This window comes from Miniopterus schreibersii, assembly GCF_964146895.1.
Source record: "Miniopterus schreibersii genome assembly, chromosome: 18".
Taxonomy (NCBI): Eukaryota; Metazoa; Chordata; class Mammalia; order Chiroptera; family Miniopteridae; genus Miniopterus; species Miniopterus schreibersii.
In genome coordinates this window covers 14,894,415-14,916,453 of record NC_138121.1, presented here as the reverse complement: position 1 = coordinate 14,916,453, position 22,039 = coordinate 14,894,415, and the positions used below count along the sequence as shown (strand labels likewise).

At 45.5% G+C, this 22,039-nt stretch overlaps 2 protein-coding genes across 3 annotated transcripts in view; one reads left to right on the top strand and one right to left on the bottom strand.

The window, feature by feature from the left end:
* Window positions 1-2: 2 nt before the first annotated feature.
* ESRP2 (epithelial splicing regulatory protein 2) lies at window positions 3-6,158 on the top strand (the record flags this gene model as incomplete). Of its 2 annotated transcripts, none has more annotated exons than XM_081119225.1 (15): window positions 3-779; window positions 868-996; window positions 2,505-2,618; window positions 2,731-2,845; window positions 3,204-3,302; window positions 3,524-3,578; window positions 3,650-3,757; window positions 3,833-3,965; window positions 4,051-4,093; window positions 4,258-4,559; window positions 4,667-4,879; window positions 4,988-5,186; window positions 5,336-5,522; window positions 5,824-5,989; window positions 6,069-6,158. In XM_081119225.1, the coding sequence occupies exons 1-15, from the start codon at window positions 582-584 to the stop codon at window positions 6,156-6,158; spliced, it is 2,151 nt and encodes a 716-aa protein (XP_080975351.1). In that variant the 5' UTR covers window positions 3-581. The 2 variants fall into 2 exon arrangements, with proteins under 2 accessions (XP_080975351.1, XP_080975350.1); XM_081119224.1 differs by having other exon boundaries at window positions 281-779; window positions 3,647-3,757.
* Window positions 6,159-7,135: 977 nt separating this feature from the next.
* Window positions 7,136-22,039, bottom strand: part of NFATC3 (nuclear factor of activated T cells 3) — an 81,639-nt gene continuing 66,735 nt past the window's right edge. The window contains 3 exon segments of the mRNA XM_081119223.1: window positions 7,136-9,892; window positions 14,545-14,581; window positions 14,584-14,648. Of these exon segments, the coding sequence (XP_080975349.1) occupies window positions 9,771-9,892; window positions 14,545-14,581; window positions 14,584-14,648 (224 nt within the window). The 3' untranslated portion in view covers window positions 7,136-9,770.

Sequence of the window (22,039 nt, the reverse complement as noted above, 5' to 3'; positions counted from 1 at the left end):
TCTGGGTGATACCGGGTAACTCTAACCGCCCCTTTTGACCTTTGGTGACGTCTGTGACCACCAGACTGGCCCCCGCGACCCCCACAACCTCTAGACTGACTCCTGGTTATTTTCACAAGTCCCATGTGACCCTCAGGACTGGAGAAGGCCTCTGGTTTTGCCGTTCTCCTGGCTGAGGCCTCAAGGCGGGGGAGAGGAGGTGGAGGAGGTCGCCCCAGAAATCAGCCGGCTGGGGGAGTGGGAGCCTGGGCCCGAAGCACGCCCAGGCGGGGCTCGTGAGCGCGCGCGTCCTGGGCTGGGTTCTAGCGGCCTGCCCCCCACAGCTCCCAGAACCTCCCTCCGTCACGTGGCCCGCCCGGCCGACAGGTAACTCGCCCAGAGAGGGCTGGGGCAGTAGGCGCCCCGCCTCGCCGGGCGCTGCGGGCGGGTCTCAGCAGCGCCCACTGCGCCAGCCGGGCTGCAGGTGCCGCCCCCGATACACCGGGTCCCGCCCAAGCTGATCCGAGTCGCCGTCGGTCGGTGCGTGCGTGCGCCTCGTCGGTCCGCGTGTGTGTGGCCGAGCGCCCCCAACCTCTGCGGCCATGACTCCGGCGCCACCGCAGCCACCGCCCCCGGGCCAGAGCCCTGCCGCAGACTCTGCCGCCGACCCCCGCCCAGAGCCTGGGCCCCTGGTCGTACTGTTCGGGGCCACGGCCGGTGCACTGGGGCCGGATCTGGGCTCCGATGAGACCGACTTAATCCTGCTAGTGTGGCAGGTGGTGGAGCCGCGGAGCCGCCAGGTAGGGTGGGAAGGGGGTGATGGCGTCCCCAGGGAGTTTCGTGATCGGAGGGGGGCAGTGGCTGATCAGTTTCCCCCACCGCTCGCAGGTGGGGACGCTGCACAAGTCACTGATTCGCGCCGAGGCGGCCGCCCTGAGCCCGCAGTGCCGCGAGGCAAGTGGCTTGAGCGCCGACAGCCTGGCGCGGGCCGAGCCGCTGGACAAGGTGCTGCAGCAGGTGAGCGCCCGGTGCCGGGTGGGTGGAGACACTGCCAGACCCCGGGCACATTTCTCCGCGGGAGAGGCGGCTGGAGGCGAGGCCTGGCGCACCGTGACTAACTGGCCCGGGCAGTAGGACGGGTTCCTGTTGTTTGAAACTTTCATCGAGTCCCGCGTGTGCGTGTGTCCGCGTGTGCCGGCCATTTACGGGGGCCTCTTCTCAGCCTTTCCAGATCCCACCCTATTGAGGGGTGGGGATGGAGGCTGCGAGGCGCTTCCCAGAGTCCCTGGCTGGTGAGGAAGCGAGGCTGAGACTGAGACGCCTCTGGGAACCTGCCCAGTCAGGTCTCTCAGAACTGTAGCCGGAAACCGAAAGGTCCAAGGGGCCTTGATCATAGGTCACCGTCCCTGCCGCCTGCGACTTCGGCCCACCCACCCGCCTGGGAGACGCTGGAGCTGGGGCGGAGGGCGGTGTCTGCCCCAGAGGCAGACGCCGCCAGGTGTAAGCAGCTCGTTTAGGCCTGCCCCGGCTGGCTGTCCAGGCGTGGGCGCTGTCCTGACCCCGCCTGGAGGCTACCTGTCTCCAGAGTGCAAAGGCCTAGGGCTGCGTCCTGCCCGCTGAAGTGAGAGGCTGTTCCCATTGCTGTTTTCTTTTTCTTTTCTTCACTACTGTGCTCAACCCGTGTCTGTTGATTATAATGAGTGTAAGTGCTTTACACGCACAAATTCTTTTATCTTCCAACAACTCTGGTGGTTCCTGATGAGGAAATGGAGACACAAAGATGTTTGAACCTAGTCTGTTCCAGAAGGACTTCCAGGCAACCCCCCACTTGGGGAGTGTGCTGAAGGAGAGCTGATTTGCCTTGTTCTGCCAGTCTTAGAGTGTAAAGTTGGCATGGGGGAGGTTCTCCGGAGCTGTGCTTAGTGCTTATACCTGTTCTCCAGCAGGGATGGAGGCTGGGGGAGGGGCTGGGCAGTTTCAGGAGTGCCACCCCCTCTATGAGCAAACAGCTAAGTGCCAGCCGGTCGATAGGGTGTGGGTCAAAGCTCATGCTGCCCCTGGCGTCCAGGTGTGGAGCTCTGTCCTTGGAATTTCTCTGCCCCTTGGTTGGTCAGACCTAGAGGCGGGGCTGCCATTGACCATGAGCCGGATGGGCCTCAGGCAGGACTGGGCCTCTCCCACCTGTCTGAGGGTGGTGCCTGGTCAGGGACAGGTTTAACCTGCTTTGCCCCGCCCCTTCCCACCTGCTTGTCCCACTCCACCAGGTGTTTGCGCTGGCCCCACTCCAGACTCCTGGAGTGTGTGCAATGGGGGCTTGGGTGATATGTAACTGCCCCCTTTTGGCCTGGAGAAGGCAATGGTTGACTAGGGGAGAAGGGGAACACAGAGCCAGGCCCAACAGGCATGGCCACCTACTCCCCAAGCAGGGTAGAGTTGGCTGAACATCTGGCTGAACCAGCTTTGCAGCCTGTGCTCTCTTTCTTCCTGCCTGCCCAGCTGTGAGTCTGTGTCTGTCTCTTTCCCAGTTCTCACAGCTGGTGATCGGGGATGTGGCTCTGCTGGGTGGGGGCCCCTACATGCTCTGCACTGATGGGCAGCAGCTGCTGCGACAGGTTCTGCATCCTGAGGCCTCCAGGAAGGTATGCCACTGAGAGCACAACAGGGGGCAGGGTTCCCAGGCCATTCATTGTCGTGGGGGTGGTCAGGGCAGCTCAGTTTTGTCTATTCATCCCTACTCACATGTGCCCCCAGAACCTGGTACTCCCCGACACCTTCTTCTCCTTCTACGACCTCCGCAGAGAATTCCATGTGCAGCACCCAAGCGCCCGTCTTGCCAGGGACCTCACCGTGGCCACCATGGCACAGGGTACCTATGACCCAGAGGGGTTAGAGTGGAGGGGCGGCGGTATGCTGTATGTGTCTGAGTATGTGCATGCTGGTGGGTTTTATGAACATACACAATTGGCATTACCTGCTGAGTCCTTAAGTGCACGTGTCTGTGTCTGTGCTGGGGCATCTTTGGAACATGGACATATGTCTACATATGTTTGGGCTGGGGGATCTGTAAGTGCATACATGAACAGTGCTGAAACAAATGTGTTTGCTGGGATTCTATATGTGTTTATGTAGGGGACTTGGGCCTAGGTGGGACCAGTCATAGTGCTCATGCTGGTTGCCCCAGGGCCTCTCATGCTGGGACTTCCTCATTATTTCTCTACTCATAGAGTTGGGGCTTGAGACAGATGCCACAGAGGATGACTTTGGGGTCTGGGAAGTGAAGACAATGGTAGCTGTCATCCTCCACCTGCTCAAAGGGCCCAATGGTAAGGTTCCCCTCACCACCTGTCACCTGTTCACTCTCAGGGCTGAGTGAATGCCTGCCTATTAATTCCTCAAAGTCCCCTTCCCTAGTTCTTACCTTTTCTGAGAGACTATAAGGTGGAAGCCCCTTTGTTACCTCCTCTTCAACTGTCCTCTTTTTATAGAGTTTGGTGGGGAGACCCCTCCACCAGACCCTGCTGATCCCCATGCCATCTCTTCTCAGGTCAATTGTTTTTGAAGCCCGAGGTGGTAAAGCAGAAATATGAAACGGGACCTTGGTGAGTGCAGGGCAGGGATGGGGGTGAAAACAGGTGAACAGCTCTGACCCTGGGCCCTCCTCCCACAGCAGCAAGGCCGACGTGGTGGACAGTGAGACTGTGGTTCGGGCCCGTGGGCTGCCCTGGCAGTCATCAGACCAAGATGTGGCTCGCTTCTTCAAAGGGCTCAACATTGCCAGGTGGGTGCAGCAGAATGGGTGGGCTCAGGAGGGCAGGCCTACCCAGGAGGTACTAACATAGCACTGGCTCCACAGGGGTGGTGTAGCACTCTGCCTCAACGCCCAGGGCCGCAGAAATGGCGAGGCGCTCATCCGCTTTGTGGACAGCGAACAGCGGGACCTAGCGTTGCAGAGACACAAGCACCACATGGGTGTCCGCTACATTGAGGTGGGGCTTTGGGATGGGATGGAGCAGAGCAGAGCTGAAGACAGCCAGGCCTGAGACCCATAGGCTATCCCCACTGTACCCACAGGTATATAAAGCAACAGGAGAAGAGTTTGTAAAGATTGCAGGGGGTGAGTTGTGTTCCCAGCAGTGCCTAGCTCCCCCTGGTTCTTGACCCATGTCCCACTTCCCTACCACCCCTTGCCTTTCTGCTCCCCTGTGTGCCAGGTGTGGATGGGTAGTTGGAAGGGCATGAATGAAGTCAGTAGGTGACTCCCATGCCACCCCCACCAAGGCACATCACTAGAGGTGGCTCGTTTCTTGTCACGAGAAGACCAAGTGATCCTGCGCCTGCGGGGACTGCCCTTCTCAGCTGGGCCAGCAGATGTGCTAGACTTCCTGGGGCCAGAGTGCCCAGTGACTGGGGGTGCTGATGGGCTGCTCTTTGTGCGCCACCCTGATGGCCGGCCCACTGGTGATGCCTTTGCGCTCTTTGCCTGTGAGGAGCTGGCACAAGCTGCACTGCGCAGGCACAAGGGCATGCTGGGTAAGCGATACATTGAACTCTTCCGGAGCACCGCAGCCGAGGTGCAGCAGGTGAGCACCCAGGGCTCCCCCACCCTCACGTGCTTCTCCAGGGTGCCCCCCCACCAGTGTCCCTGCCCTACTTGGCATGACGAGCTTGTTGTTGCCTTCCTTACTAGGTCCTGAACCGCTATGCATCCAGCCCACTCCTTCCCACACTGACTGCTCCACTGCTGCCCATCCCCTTCCCACTGGTAGCTGGGACTGGGAGAGACTGTGTACGCCTTCGAGGCCTGCCTTACACAGCCACCATCGAAGACATCCTGAGCTTTCTGGGGGAGGCAGCAGCTGACATCCGACCCCATGGTGTGCACATGGTGCTCAACCAGCAGGTAAGGCTGCTGCCAGTTAGGGGATACATATAGTTAGGGAGAAGTGTGTGGTTGGGAGTAAGGCACTCTTGTTAATAGTATAGACTGCTTATAAGACGGTGTGCACAGGGTCGGCCATCCGGTGATGCCTTTATCCAGATGACGTCAGCAGAGAGGGCCTTAGCTGCTGCTCAGCGTTGCCATAAAAAAGTGATGAAGGAACGTTATGTGGAGGTGGTTCCCTGCTCCACAGAGGAGATGAGCCGTGTGCTGATGGGGGGCACTTTGGGCCGCAGTGGCATGTCTCCTCCACCCTGCAAGCTGCCCTGTGAGTGTCCCAGGGCTGGGGAAGAATGGGGCATGTGGGTACCAGGCTGTTATAATCCCCCGCTTTCTACAGTGGGGACTTCTTTCTGGCTGCCCCACCTGGGGCAGTGCAGGGCTCCCTGCAGATGTACTCTCTACTTCTGCCTCTAGGCCTCTCACCACCAGCCTACGCCACCTTCCAGGCCACCCCAACACTCATTCCCACTGAGACGGCAGCTCTCTATCCCTCTTCAGCACTGCTCCCAGCTGCCAGGGTGCCTGCTGCCCCTACTCCCATTGCCTACTACCCAGGGCCAGCCACTCAACTCTACATGAACTACACAGCTTACTACCCCAGGTACCCTGTTGCTAAGAGAACTGCATAGACTTGCCCCTGTCCTGGTTTGGAGGAGGGTCATGATCCCCTACTTGGGCCAGATAACTCAAGGTCTGTGATACAAGGGAGTGACAGGTGTGGGCTGGCTGATGCTATCTACAAACTAGAGTGGAGATGATGTAGAGGCCAGGGTTTTAGGGAGGAAGAACTGAAATGAACTAAGCATAAGGCAGAGGCATAAGCATAAGGGAAGAAGGAGGAAGGTCTTGGTCTAGGTCATAGGTGGGATTATAGTACTAAAACCCTGCCTTTCCAACCCTAGCCCCCCAGTCTCCCCCACTACTGTGGGCTACCTCACCACGCCCCCTGCTGCCCTGGCCTCTGCTCCTACCTCAGTGTTGTCCCAGCCAGGAACCCTGGTCCGTATGCAGGGTGTCCCATATACAGCTGGTATGAAGGATCTGCTCAGCGTCTTTCAGGCCTACCAGGTGAGATGTGACTACAGGGTTTGGGGACCTGGCTGAGCCTAGAGCTCCGTGCTCTATAAAATCTCTGTCCCTTCCGCAGCTAGCCCCTGATGACTACACCAGCCTGATGCCTGTTGGTGACCCACCTCGCACTGTGCTACAGGCTCCAAAAGAGTGGGTGTGTTTGTAGGTGAGGGAGTCAGAAGGTAAGAGCTGGCTGATGTCCTCAGCTAACATGACTTTCCTGCATCCAGAGAACTGGTGCCCTCAACCTGGTGGCTTCTTTCTGAAGGCACTCAGAGGAGCTCAAGCCCCAGCTCCATCCCCCACTTACTGCTCTGCTGTTCACCCCAAAGGTCATCAATGGCTGGATCCTGCATGCAGGGCTGGGGATGGAATGGTGCTACCCTGCTCCCAATGGCCTAACCTGGGCATCTTGAGTCGCATCCAGAAAGCCTTTGGTCTGTTCTGGCTATGGCCCATGCCCACAAATGCTGTGGGGCTGATGTCCACAGCAGGCTTGCCTTCTTTTTTAAAATGTACACTGGTGCCTTCAATGTATGACTACTGGGAGCTTCTAAGTAAAGATCCCAGTGGTAAGGGAGCAGAGAAACAGAGAGCGCTGGCCCCAGCCCCCAGGATGCTTGGACCTCAGTGACAACACTGTGCCAGGGGAGGTCCCCTCCAGCTTGGCACGAGGAGTATCAGATAGCAAAACCACAGACTGTTTTGATGGACTGTACTGCAGTATCCCTAGAGGACACTAGGGGGCAGGAGACCTTCACATAAAAACAGGCTTGAATTTTAAAGGGGACTTTCTGCCTACTTTTCCCAAAGACTTTGGGCAGGCCAGTTGTCCTGAACTCAGCAGACACCCTGGAATTTCCTTTGCACCCAGCACCCATTAGAGGGTGCAGAACTGAAGCTTCAGAAAGCATCTGGAACTCTACCCTCTCCATAAAATAAACAAAGGTTCCTAACCACGTGGACTTTTTAAAAGCCGAAGTGCCCTTAGCTTTGGCCCCCAGAGTGAGGGGCTCCACACCAGCCCCAGACGGAGGAAAACTCAGGCAGATTTCAAGGAGACTGTTGACCTGTCATCGTTTATTATTTCAGCACTGTAACTGAGGAGCCTGAATTGCTGGCTCTTCCCTTTGTATCTGTGTAAGGAGCACTATACTCCTATAAAAGGTTTTAAAATACAAAATGTACAAGAAAACACAATCTCGAGTGCTGTAAACATAACTGAGAACCAGTTCCTTAACATCATCCATTCTATAAAATACAAGGTTTCAACTTGAGCCCATCTGAGCCTTAAAGATGACCATCTGTTCTGAGTATCAAAAACAGCTTCACAGTCAGACCCAGCAGAGCTCTGATGATAGTGACTAGCCCTGGGCAGCAGTGGGCTGCACCCCAGGCAGCAGCACCACATGTGATCCTGGAGACAGCTGTTCCTTTTAAAGCTGTTTTCAGCCACGTTTCTCTGTACATCTCCAATAAGCAGAAGGCTGCTCATCCCATTCCTCAACCCAAGATCTTGCACCGGCTGGAAGGGGAAGGAGTGAGTGCTAGCACATGCCCAGCTGCTCAGTGCTGCTACCAGAACTCAATTTGCATAGTCCAATGGATGTGTGCTTTAACACCACTATGTTACACAAAAACGTAAGTCTTTATCTACAAGGCCAAAAAATATTGACTCTTACACCAAAGCTTTTACAAAGCTGATACAAAACTGCTTACATAGTATACAAAGCTCTATTTTTAAATTTAACTTTTATTTTAAATAGGAAAGCATTTCTAGTGCTACAGGCATCAAGGTATTTAAAAGGCATCAAAATTTGGTGCATAGCAACTCTGGATCATAGAGGCTTTTATTCTTGAGGACAACAGAGCAACCCCCAATGGATCCTGCAAGGGGAACTCTTGCAAGAAACCCATGTGAAGCAGCTACACCAGGGGCAAGAGGGTGGAGGCAAGTCTGGCTAGCTCTCTGGAACTTCATCTCATTGGCCAGCCCCCCACAACCTCCAGAGGAAGCTGTGGGCATCTCATTATCCACACTGACACAAAACTCACTTTCAACGAAAATATGAAAACACTCAGCTCCAAGAGGGACCAGAGTGATTTGCTGAAGGACATTTTTCTTAACTAGTTGTAAGGGAGAAATCTAAAACATGTTTAAAGAAAGAAAAAAATAACCATACTTCCTCATCCTGGATCAAAGCTCCTACATGGGTGGCTACAGGTGGTAGGCAATGAGCCAGCTCCCTCTGCCCAGGACTCACTTGGTCTCAGTAGAGAATCCTGGCATCTAGGACCCACAATCCCTTGGAATAACAGCATCAAACCTTTGACCAGTCCAGCACACTGTCTCATATGTAGGCACTCAAAAAATTTGCTTTCTGAATAAATAAAAGTACATAATTTCATATGAAAACATACTGCAAACTTCAGTAGCTCTGAAATAGGCCCAGGCCTTGGACCAGGTAACTTATCCCATTAATGGGAGGGGTAAGGATGGAGCTTGAAAAAAAGCACCCAAGTTGGGCACCTCCTTTGGTAGACAGCAGGCTGGAGTTTCTTGCTGGCCCCTGCATTGAGCACCAGCCTCACCTGCAGCAGCACCAGGGCATCTTTGGTCTGGAGGGTCAGGTCTATGATGCTACCTCATTTCTGGATTTGCCTCAGAGCCTTTTTGGGGGGAAACTGGTTTTTAGGTCACGCAGACGGTACAGGGTAGGCCAGAATCATTTTAGGCTGTAAACAGAATGAGGGATAAGTCTTCTGTGCCAGTGTGAATCTTAAAAGCTTCCCATCTGGAGTCTTGGGTTTTCTCTGCTTTTGTTCTGAAGCATAGTTCATTTGTGCTTATTCCTGACACAGCCTGGCCCCTAGAGATGAGTTAGAACCAGCAAAGTTGCCTAAACCATCATGAGACTGTGGCTTCAAAGGTTACAGAGCAGCCAAACACTAATTCTCCCACTTGGAAAAGGACACAAAAGGGAAGAGCACTTGTTTGTACGATGGCAGGAAATTAAAGCTACCAAACTAAAACTTCACCTTTCAAAGTCACCTTATCTACCCAAGGCCCTGAGGGAAAAAAGCAATTTGAACACGGAGTCAGAATGGAGAGACTGCAAGATTATCTAGTAAGTTACAAAAAGACTATGCTCTGGAATGTCATTTAATATTCCAACACTTCAATGATTGGAATGGTCTCTTCTCATTTTATCTAACAGTTTACTTTTATAGAGGTATAAGCTACATTTGGCTTTATTTCCTATGAATCTATGAAAGGCTTCAGGACACATGCTGAGTTTCTGAGGCATAGGTGTGGGCTTGGACAATTTTTTTTTCTTTTATGTTTGCCTCTGGAAGGTTTTATCAAAAGTTCCTATTTTTAAAATTTCATTAAAGCTAAAGGGTCCTCCAAATGACCATAAAGCAGTACAAATCACCAATTCTAGCTAAGCAACCAGGTCACCTGCAAAAGCAGCACCTCTGAAATGAAGAGCCTGCTGCATTCACACTCAAAGCACCCATCATATAAAAGTATCCTATTCAAAAATAAAAAGCAAAGTTCATTTCCCCAAAGCTCAAACAGCCTATGCTGTTCCTGTTCTTTTAAAAAAAATCTACCCAAGGCCTGAGGTGGAGGAGTGCTGCTTTCCCCACAAACAGTGACTCCAACTCCTGACACTAGTCCTGAAGGCTGCAGAGTTGGAAACCCAAGGTCCAAGGAGAGAAACATGCTGAGAAGTACGTGGTGGTGGTAGATGCAAGGTTGCAGCGAGTACTGTCAGAGCCCATCGGATCTTCCTATATCCAGGGAATTGGGACCAGGGAGGGGAGCCTGCCTGCTCACCCCAGTTCCTTGGGAAACAGATATCTGGGACATGTCTCTCCCAATTATCTCGTTCACTGAAAAACAAAAGGGAAAGTAATTAGTGACTAACCATATGATGCTCAAAGCCAAGCTCTACTTCAGAGTCATTTTTCCCCTTGCCATGGGTTTCTATGAAGGTAAAGGCAGAGCTTGAAACCTGATCCTGAGCTGAATGGAAATATTCTATAAACTGTTTCAGACCCCTCTCCCTTTCAGTTCACAGTTTGGGTTGGGAAGGTGGATGGCTGAGAGAAGAGAAACGTTCTGACCCTAACTCTAAAGGCTCATGCTCTAGAGCAGAGGATAGGATACTTTTCATAAAGGTGTTCGCCCTAATCTAACTTTCCCTTAGTTTGCATCCCTTTAGGAGAGTTTTCCCTTTCTGATCTTGCAATGCACCTTGTTTATAAAGTGAATGAAATGAATGCTTTGGTGAGAGTAAACCACTGAAATTTGGGGGTTATTTTGTTACCCTATGCTTATGAAAGCATCTTTTATTATGTGGGGGCATTTGTATTGTTTCTGATCCTTAGTGATTGCAGGCTCTACTTTTCTGTTGGTTTCCATGACTGGGAACACAATGCTCTGTGAGGTCCAGTGCAAAAAATTTCAATTTTAAGGAACCAACATAGAAGGAAACACCCCAAATAAGAACCTTTAGTTTTCTCACCATGAGAACTCTGCTTTGAAATGAGAATTTTTTGCTTTATCAATTAAAGATTCCATACTAATTCCATTCCTAAGGCATATATTCACAGAACTGAAATATATAATAACTAGTAGATTTAAGCTCCTGTAGGGCACGGAGCTACCTTGTCTATCTTTGTTCTCCACTGACTCCTTAGTGCTTGGTACATATTTAGTGCTGATAAAATTACTTATATAACTTGGGGACTTGAAAAAACAAAAATTATGTTTAAGTAATCACTACAGATGAATACTGAGTATGAATTTTAGGACAAGGTGTCAGAACTGTAACAAAGCAGTCCTTTCACTGTCCTTGAGCAGTAACTTGAGCTCAGTGTGGTATTTAAGTCTACTGTTCTCCTTCACCCTTCACTCCTCCCTTAGGTTGGGGGCTCTGGGCTGTGCTTGGGATACCACCTCTGGGTTCCTGAGATATCTTTCTAATGTGACTGGCCAAAATTTGAGTGTCCACTTAAGCAAGTCAAAATTATTACCAGTAGACAAATCTATGACGCAATTTATACTGTAAATCATTAGCAATCTTGATAAACTCAATACTTAAGTCATTTCTTAAAAATACTAATGCTTGCAAGTTCATTTTTCACTTCCTTTTGAATGTATGTATGTATGAATTTATTGATTTATTTAAACCCTAGTCCACAAAGTATGTAAGGTGGCTTTATTTATTTTGCTTAAAAATTTAAGAACATAAAAAGAGTTGTTTATGCCCCTACTGTACAATTTTATCATTTCCCCCTTTAAAGAATAAAGTGAATTAAAAGCCTAGAACAAGAGCCAACAACCCTCAATACCCATGCTAACAGTTTATGTAGGTCATGGCATTTGGCCCACTTGTGGCAACTACCATCTTCGACTCCTACTACTCCAACACCTGGATTGCTTGTGCCACAACACAAGTCAAGCCATCAGCAGTATCTGCTGTAGGAAGAAACAACTTTTGTACCCAAGAAATGTTCAAATAAGCAGTCCACTAGAAAGCTGTTTCTACACGCAAGAATGAGGCATTTGAGTAACAGGCCTCTTATTTAGAGCTATTTCCAATGCTTAAAGATTTAAAGTTAGAGCTGACAAGTGTGGTATATTATGATGTCTCACCACCAAGTGGAGAGGAGCAGGGTAACCCAGGCAGATGCACACTGTCATATACACAAAAGCCCAAAGGGCCTTTATAACTAACAACTGAGCATCTTGAACATTTTGTAAAGGATTTTGGGTATAATTAGATGCCATTTATATATTTCATCTTGAAGCTGCAATGAACAAAGTTTGGAAAATTTATCTTTTTTTTTTCTTAAATATTTTTATTGATTTTTAGAGAGAGAGAAAGGGAGAGGGATAGAAACATCTATGGGAAAGAAACATCGATCGGCTGCCTCCTGCACGCGGCCAACTAGGGATCGAGTCCACAACCCGGGCATGTGCCCTAACGGGGAATCGAACTGTGACCTCCTGGTTCATGGGTCAACACTCGACCACTGAGTCATGCCAGCTGGGGACAATGGTGCCAACTTTTTAACAGTTATTTTCAATTTCATCCTCTCAACTCTAGTCAGCTGCCAACCACAGGACAGATTGAAAATGTTATGCACAATGACTGAAGATATCCTTTACTTTTAACATTAGCTTTAATACTAGTAAGGGAAAATTATGACACTTTTTTTTCCCACCACAACTGACTGAGGGGTGATTAGTCCTGTTATTAAGGGGTCCTTTTTTTTCAAGAAACCTTATGTGTGTGATGCTATACTCAGTGTCATTACAGATCTTTCCTCTAGAAAAGGTTGTAACAACATTCTACAAAGACAAACATTGAATCTCCAGCTGAGTAAACAGTACACAACAAGTATCTGAAACTATATTCAAGTATCAGCATGTACCCTTTTGTATCAGCAACAACTGAAATATGAAAAAAAAAACAAAAAACTTTTCAATTGGTTAAGATGTGAGATTCTGAATTTTAAGATTAACAGAAGATTCTGTTTTTTGATTTTTCTTTGTACATTTTCTCTGTACAGTCTTGTCCATTTTGATATACTGCCGACTCCCATACTTATTACCTCCCATACATATTACCTCTAGGGGCCAAACCTGTGCTCGAGCCATAAATCCTAAATCCACACGACTCATTTTACCGCCTGTGTTATGGATCCCATATCCTTGTCTTTCAAGACCTAGCTCCATCAATTTTCTTCATTCTTCCATCTCTTTTCCTTTTTTAAATATGTTTTTATTGATTTCAGAGAGAGGAAGGAAGGGGGGGAGAGAGACAGACACATCAATGATGAGAGAGAGTCATTGATTGGCTGGCTGCCTCCAGCACACCCCCTACTGGGCATCGACCCCGAAACCCCAGAATGTGCCTTGATGGGGAATTGAACCATGACCTCCTGGCTCACAGATCGACACTCAACCACTGATCCATGCTGGCCAAGCATACTCTTCCATCTCTTTAATCAATTTACTCACCTCCCCTCATGAATCCTTCTCATCACTGCTTAAATATGAGTAAGTCTATCTCAAGCAAGAAAGCAAACAAAAACTCTAGACTCCACACTGCCCTCTATATCTAATATTTTCCTTTATTGCTTAACATGTTAAAGAAGTTATCTATTTCTATGTTCTTACCTCCTGTTCATTCCTCAGTCATCCATTAATCCCTTCACTTCACATAAACACTAAGATAATTGCTTCATACACAGAAAGAGCAATAGAGTGAACACTGGAAAAAAATAACTTTTTAAAAAAATCCTCACCTGAGGAGTGAAGGTATTTTTTTCCATTGATTTTAGAGGGGGGGGAGGGAGAGAGAGAGAAACATCAATGTGACAGAGACACACTGACTGGCTGCCTCCCACACACACCCCAACTGGTGGCAGGGATTGAACCTGCATCAGGTGTTCACCCTTGACCAGGAATCAAACCCGAGACTCTCTGGTACACAGGATGATGCTCTAGCCACTGAGCCACACTGGCCAGGGCTGGAAAAAATAAGTTTTAAGTTTTAATCTTGGTTCAGCTGTGACGTAACTAGGGCAAGTAATCTTTCTTCAACTGATTTTCTGAACCATCATATGAGGAAATTAATTTAAATCGTTCTGGTTATAACTCTTCTGAGGGTTTTATAGATATGCAGGAATTTATTTATTTATTTAAAAATATGTTTTTATTTATTTCAGAGAAAGGAAGGGAGAGGGAGATAGTAACATCAGTGACGAGAGAGTCATTGATTGGCTGCCTTCTGCATGCCCCCCACTGGGAATTGAGCCCACAACCCAGGAATGTGCCCTGACCAGGAATCTCCTGGATCATAGGTCGATGCTCAACCGCTGAGCCACACTGGCCAGACAATTTATAATTCCTAACGCGTATTTTCTAAGTGGCTTTGAGAGTCTTTGAAGAAAGGAGCTATGTGACTGGGGAGGGGGGGGCTCAGCCTCCTTCCTCACAAACACTGACTCCATTTCTACAGATTCCTTCCAAATGGAGCCCAAAATGAACTACCAGGAGTGCAAATATGGCCTACAGGGTAGGCTAAAGGGTAAATGATCCAAGTTGCCTCTGGCCTATGGATACAATTTCTTGCTTTATTTCCATTCCATACTGCCTCCCATCTAAACAGAATACTTAACCAGAAATGAGTAGGCTTACACACCTAATCAGCAACCAAATTTACTTAGTACCAAGCCACAGAATTCATATAGATGGGCCTCTCTCTGCTTTGGTTTAATAGATACAATTAAACACTTGCCTCCTATTTAAATCCAGACTAAAATTATAAGCACAAGTGTAAGAGCCAGAGTACGGTTAGATTTAAAAAGCAGAGTCTTATAGTCAAAGTATAGCTCCAAAGATAATGAGTGGGCCTACCAAGAAGGTACCCATATATACACCCTCCTTTGTAACACATGCAAATCCAGCCACAGCATGCAAATACCAGACTTGGGCACAAAAACAATGACACATTTCAAACAACACTCACCCTCTAGATTCTCCAGAAAGGAACTGGATATGAGAGCTCACTGTGGTTAGGCCATTTCTCTGCTGAACCTGATGGCTGGTGTTCCAAGTCAGATATAAACTGGTCTGTGTCAAAGAAGACAACATCACTACTGAATGGAACAAACCAGATGGTAACTTAATCTACTATATGCCCAGGCTGTTTTTTTTCTATAATTAAGAGGAATTTAATTGTCCTTTATCTGTCAATCACTGCATAAAATGGCTCCCCACATTTTAAAAAATAATATGAATATTGGACTCCAGAAATTTTAGGAGGTAATAATTGATTTATTTTCTAAAATTAAAGTGCAAGCCTTGGCCAGGAGCTCAGCTGGTTAGAGTGTCTTCCCAATATGCCAATGTTGCGGGTTCAATCCTGGTCAGGGAATATACAAGAATAAACCAATGAACGCGTAAGTGAGTGGAACAACAAATTGGTGTTTCTCTCTCTCTCCAATAAGTAAAACATTAAAAGTGCAATAATTTGAAAAGTTATAATGATGGCTTTCAGTGATTTAATAGATTCAGTTTTAAATAAACTAGTTTTTAGTAGATTAGCTCTATTTGTTCCCAAATATCTGTCTATGGCTACATGAGAATTATCTGGGTACTTAATAAAAATCTAAATTCCTGGGCTCTATTTCAGACCACAGAAGCAAAATGTCTAAGGGCAGAAGCCTAGAAAAACTATATGCACAGGAAAAGTTGGAGGTGGGGGGTCATAGAGAAATATTTTTTAAACGAAAGTTCACATTCATTAGCAGGTTATGAAATCAATTCAGCAAGCTAAAATCAGTATTTTAAAAAGAGAACAAATTAGAAGATAGTCTGCATTTTTTTTAAAATAAAGGTTAAGAATTGGTTTGTGAGCCTTTTATGTTAGTTGTGTATGTTTTTGTTATGTACTGTGTCATTATAGAGCTTACTACTTTTTTTATTGTTAATTCTTTCCCTTGCTTTTCAGGGAGATATTTTTTCCCTTGCTTTTCAGAGAGAGTGGAAGGGGGGAAGGGAGCAGGGAAAGAGAAACATCAATGTGAGACACACAGACTAACTGCCTCCTGAACGCGCCCCAACTGGGGGTGGGGAGAGAACCCATAACCCAGCTACGTGCCCTTAACCAGGAATCAAACCTGCGATCCCTTGGTGTGTGGGCTGACATTCTAACCACTGAGCAACACCAGTCAGGGCTAAAGCTTACTTCTTACTGTGGGAAGCTGTCATAAATGTTTGAAAATCATTATACACAGGAAGAGTCACTATTGGTCAGTTTTGTAATAGTGGCTGACATAATCAATGCCCAGTTAGAATCCAAAATAAAATGAGGCAAAGCCTCCTCTGGCCTGTAAGGAAATATTTTTGGCCTTAGCTGTGCAACTTCAAACAAAAGGACCTAATTATGAATTCCAGAAGAATGCTTTTTTCATATTGGAAGAGAAGATGAAAACAGTAATTAATACCCTTGCGTTAGGCAAATAAAGAAGGGGAAACAAAGGAGGAACCAATCTATGCAAAATGCACCCTCACTAATGAGATAAAAACAAAACACAAAATCCAGAAATACGTGGTGCTTAGGCAAAATTTTTCTGTCTTAAGCTTTTTTATTACTGAATTTGAGACCACTCACCTAGTCTTCAGGGTGATTTAAAGATTCTAGTATGTGCAAAGTATTTTTATTGTCAACTCTCCTTTCTGAGGATGCCCAATCTCCACAACAAAACAGACTTGAAGGTATTATAGAACATGTGATTTCAAGTACACAGCATATAAATTAGAAGAAAGAAACCCAGGAACAAAGCTAAGAGGCCAAGAGATACTGGGGGCTTTTGTGAGTTGGATAAGGCAGTAGTCATTTTAGGTTGTGCTTATGGAAACTTACAGTCCTTGAGACATCTTTCTAGTTCCTTAAAACACTACTGACAGCTCCAAAAAATACCTAATTCATTTTTTCCTATCACAAAAACTTTGACCAAACATCTAAAGAAGAATTAACACCAATCCTTCTTAAATTCTTCCAAAAGATTCAACAGGAGGGAACACTTCTTAACTCATCCTAAGGCAAGCAATGCCTTGAATATCAAAGCCAGACAAAGGCATTTCAAGAAAAGAAATCTACAGACTATCCCCTATGAATATAGATGCAAAATTCCTCAACAAAATACTAGCAAACTGAGTCCAGCAGCATATTAAAAGAATTATACATCATGACCAAGTGAGATTTATTCCAAGAATGCAAGGATGGTTCAATATGAAAATCAATTACTGCCCTGGCCCATGTGGCTCAGCTGACTGGGGGTCGTCCTGTGCACCAAAAGGTTGCCAGTTCAAAACCTGGTCAGGGCACATACCCGGGTTGCAGACTCAATCCCTGATAGGGGGCGTGCAGGAGGCAGACGATCGATATTTCTCTCTCATCGATGTTTTTTTTCTCTCTCAAAAAATTAATTAAAAAAAAAAAAGAAAATAAATTACTAGAAAGAAGGGGGAGGAACAAATGTTCATCTCAACTGATGCAGAAGAAACACTAGACAAAATTCAATGCCCTTTAAAGAAAAAAAAAAAATCACCTAATAAATTAGGAATAGGAGGGAATTTCCTCAAAATGATAAAGGCCATATATGAAAAACCCACAGACATCATATTCAATGGTGAATAACCCATCTTCAAAAGACTGAAAAACAGGATATGAATTTTAAAATAGAATACATTGTTCAGGCACTGGTTTTGTATCTTACACATGGTAGACAAACATAAAGACAATGTTTACTGTGTTTATAGAGGTGAGAATATATAATCAACTATAGATATTTCAGAAACCACTAAAGACACGTGAGACAATCTAAACTTCAGACAGACCTGGATTCAAATGCCAGTCCCTGTGTTTGCTGCCATGTAATACAGGAAAGTGCTTCAGCTCTCTGAGCCACATCTCTAAAAACAAAGCTAATAATTCACTTTTCACAGATAGTAGGGGAAAACTAATGAGCTACTAGCGAGGTACCTAACCTAGCACAGTGCTCAAAAAAAGGTGTTTTATTATCAAGAAAGAGTAACCATAATTCATTAATTATTTTCAAATATACTTTTGAAGTGAATTTATTTTGAAGACTTTTGATATGCTGGTTATTTAGTGGTAGGCTCTCTTGGATTTTTCCCAGCCTATGAGTCTGAAAATTAAAATTTCTTAATATATATGTCCAAGAGTGGTCATGTCTAAAGTCTTAAATCCCCATGATGGTCCATTCTGCATGACACATGATCCAAAACCTACATGGACATTACTTATGGGACCTTTCTGCCTCTGGAATATTCACCATAAATATGTTTGACGCTAGATGGTACATGCATGCTTCTCAGAAAGAGGATTCATGAGTTACCCAGAGTCCCATTTAAAGGAGAAAGTTCAGTATTATTTACCTCCCTCCAGCCCAGGGACCCTAACTGATGAATTATAATACCTCATTTGTCTCCCCCCTCCCCATTTTAATACCTCAATTGTGACACACTCTTACCATTGACTATGCATGGATTTCTTTTGTTGTATTTATTTAAATACAATAAACACCAGTGAAATGTATCCAACAGGTGAAACAGAGTGGTAATAGTTACCTCTCTGCTCCTCCATACCAGCCTCCTGCTTCCCCCATCCAAGATAACCACCTGAATCTTACGTTTAACATGCCCTTGCTACTTGAAAGCAGGCTCTTGTCAGCTATATACAGAACTGCAGCAGCTGAGGTCACATCTAGAGTCCCTGTTTACAGTCGAATTAGCAACTGCCCTACATTCAGGATCAGCGCGTTACTGCACAGAGCCTGCAAGTGGCAGTGTCAGTTTTCACCACAGCAGCAGGTCAGGCTATATTTAACATGTACCCTCTTTACTGAAGAGCTGCAGCTGCGGCTCTTAGTTTGTGAACAAAGGAGGACAAGTGGGAACCGAGGGGCTCTAATGGAAAGTTGTAACTGGGTTCAGTTAGCTCAATCACAAATTAATTAGGCCTGTATTTAAAGGTCTAACTTAAATTTAACAATACTATAACCTTAATTAAAATGCTCAAAATACAACTGTGACAATTTATCTATTTCTATACTGTTTTCATGTATATAATTTGACCCCAAAACTGGGAAATGTACACTATAAAGCACAAATGTTTAGGAAAAGTTACAGCTCCTGGCATACAAACTAACATATGAGTAAAAACTCATTGATAATTTTATAGATGTAGAACACACTTTTCAAGCAGAGGCAATGCTATATCTATCTAGCTAGCAAAGAAAATAGCAAAATAGTTTTGAAAAATATTACAGTCTTACAGATTGCTTGAAAGAGAACATGGCTTGGTAAAGGTCAGTATCCTGCTGTTGTTACTACTTTGAGGATTCCCAAGGAGGGAGTCACACTACTCTGAAACAGAGAAATGCTTCTGGGACTCTGCTGAGCTTGGAAGGTTGATTTTGAGGGGCCCAAATCACCTCAATGAAGCCAAACAAGGATAATTGTAAAGTTTAATCTTGGGTTCCAAAACCAACATATGTAAAAAGCCATGAGGAAAAGGGTGGTGGTGGTGGGGAGGGGAGGATGTGATTTAGCCAAACTTAATGACTCACTAAATCAAGAGCAAAACAGAGCTAAGAAAATTCCTTGACCTCGGGACATTATATATTTATAACTATAGCTTTATTGATTTCAGAGAGAGGAAAGGAGAGGAGGCGAGAGAGAAAAACATAAATGATGAGTTGTCATTGATCAGCTGCCTCCTGCATGCCCCAGACTGGGGATTGAGCCTGCAACCTGGGTATGTGCCCTGACCAGGAATCAAACCCAGGATCTCCTGGATCCTAGGTCGACACTCAACCGCTGAGCCACAACAAGCCAGGCAACCTCAGGCCATATTGATAAAATCTTCTGCACACAAGGAAGGTGACAGTCCCAGTCCTCTCTGAGCTGTGAGAGTATACCCTTTCGGATACTGCCCTATGAAAAGGAACTAAAACAAAACACCAGGGTTCAAGCAGAGGGAAACTACCATGTTGGTGAGGGTTAGAGAAGGGTGCAGTTACTAGAGTGTTTTTTTAAGACTGGGAAAGAAACCAAGATTTCACACATGTGAAAGGCTATTACAGAGGAATTAAATTTGTTCTACATGAATCCAGAGACATCAGAGCCCACATAAAACAAGGGTAGCTAGAACTCAAAAGGCCCTGAGATGTTCCAAAGAAACTGGCAAGGAAGAGACACATAGGGACACCAGAGAATGAACTCTGGTGTGAAAGGAGGATAGAGTAGAGACTTTAAAACTTCATTGATGCCCTGGCCAGTGTGGCTCAGCTGGGTGTCATCCCATGCACCAAAAGGTTGCGGGCTCCATTCCAGGTGGGGGGGCGTGCAGGAGGCAGCCAATCAATGCTTCATTCTCATATCAATGTTTCTCTCTCCTCCTCTCCTTTTCCCTCTCTCTAAAAATTAATAGAAAGTGTGTAAAAAAATTAATGAATACAACTTCATTTATACTGAGAATCTAATAATCTTAAGATTGCCCTGTCTCTCCTCACAAACCAAGGAAAGGCTCTACAGAGAAAATGGCACTTCTTTAATCTGTTCTACTTGCTCTATACCTACAGGTTAATGAGAAACATGATTGCAGATATTGGAAAAACTCCTAGGGTACTGAGTTAGGAGTCAGAAGACTTGGGTATTAGTCTTTATTAATTCAGTGTGTTACCTTGGATGCATACTTAGGCTCTATAAAACTCAGAGTTTTATAAAATAAGGGAGCTGTATTAGGGTATTTTGACCTGTATAAGTCTTGAATTTCTAAGCTGAGGTGCACTAGTATCTTCTGTTAAATCTCACTGAATTTACAATAAAAAATTAAGGTGGTAATGTCCACATTTCTAAAACTAACAGTTAAGTAATACTTGAATGATTCCTAACAAAATCCATCCTACTTAAAAACTTCAAAAATAGCCCAGCCAGGCATGGCTCAGTGGTTGAGCATCAACCTAGGATCCCGAAGATCGAGGTTCGATTCCCAGTCAGGACACATGCCTGGGTTGCAGGCTCGATCCCCAGTTGGGGATGTGCAGGAGGCAGCAGATCAACGATGGCTCTCTCATCACTGATGTTTCTATCTCTCTCTCTCCCCCTCTCCCTTCCTCTCTCTGAAATCAATAAAAATATATTTAAAAAAACAAAAAACTTCAAAAATAAAAAGGATATTTTATTTGTGTTTTAATCTTTAACTTAAAAAAAAAAGGAGGGGTGAACAATATAAAACAGAAACAGGATTAATAGATGTTATGAGTATTAGATGATAAGTATAATTTTTTAAAAATTACTTTTTTCCTCTGGTTGTAGAATAGAAACTACTTTGTACTTAACACTTAATACAATATAGAAAAGTTAAAATAAAACTTGAGTTCAGGCTAACGGTGAAGTTCACTTTAAGTGCTGTGGAGGAAAAGAAAAGGGGGTTCTACGGAAAGTAATCTCACAGGGTGATCTGATCATAAATTCCTATCTGGGCAGGTCATGGCGGCTAGTCACACCCCAGGCCTATAACTCCTTTAGAGTTTTAAGACAGCCCTATCCACTGTACTTATATATCTAGGTTAACACACCTTTGAAATACCAGAAGTCATACCCTTGGAAGGGGATATTAACCCTCAAGAGAACACATAATCTTGGTAACTATCCTGTAATCCAATCTGGGCTTTGCTTTCTCTAATCTTCCATATACTTAATTTTCAAATGCATAAAAGCAGCTGCAAAATTGTTATCCTTGGGAGCATTTGAGATCTTGCTCCCTGGCATATATCTTCAGTTTGGCTCAAACATACTCTTATAAAAATTCTCTACAGGTTTGGACATATCTGACATCAACAGTGCTAATCCTTTTTGGCATGATTAATGGCTTACTTTTAAAGCTAGCCAGAAAAGAGACATTCAAATACTATGGAGTTCAAGAACTATGAGATATGTTGTTGTTTTTTAATGAATTTATATTAAAAATTTGCATAACTATAGGATTTTCTAAGCATCTAGAACTTTACCTTCAAAGCAAATCCAAATAATATAATCGATAAGTCAGTTGGCATATGTAAAAAATTCATTTGTAAGTTCAAATTAAGCATAAAAAATGCAATTTGTAGCCCAGCCGGCATGGCTCAGCAGTTGAGCATCCACCTATGACCCAGGAGATCGTTTTTGGATTCCCGGTCAGGACACATGCCTGGGTTGTGGGCTCCATCTCCCAAGTGGGACGACTCTCTCATCATTGACGTTTCTCTCTCTGAAATCAATAAAAAAAATTTTTTTTTAAATGCAATTTGTAAAAATTATATATCCAATCATTGTCTTCTATGGGGATACAATCTGGGAACTTTTCTTGATCGTATGCCCTACACAATGAATGGAGCAAAAATGAAATTAGTTTTATACTTGCTCTCATCTTTCCAGATTCTGTTTTTGCA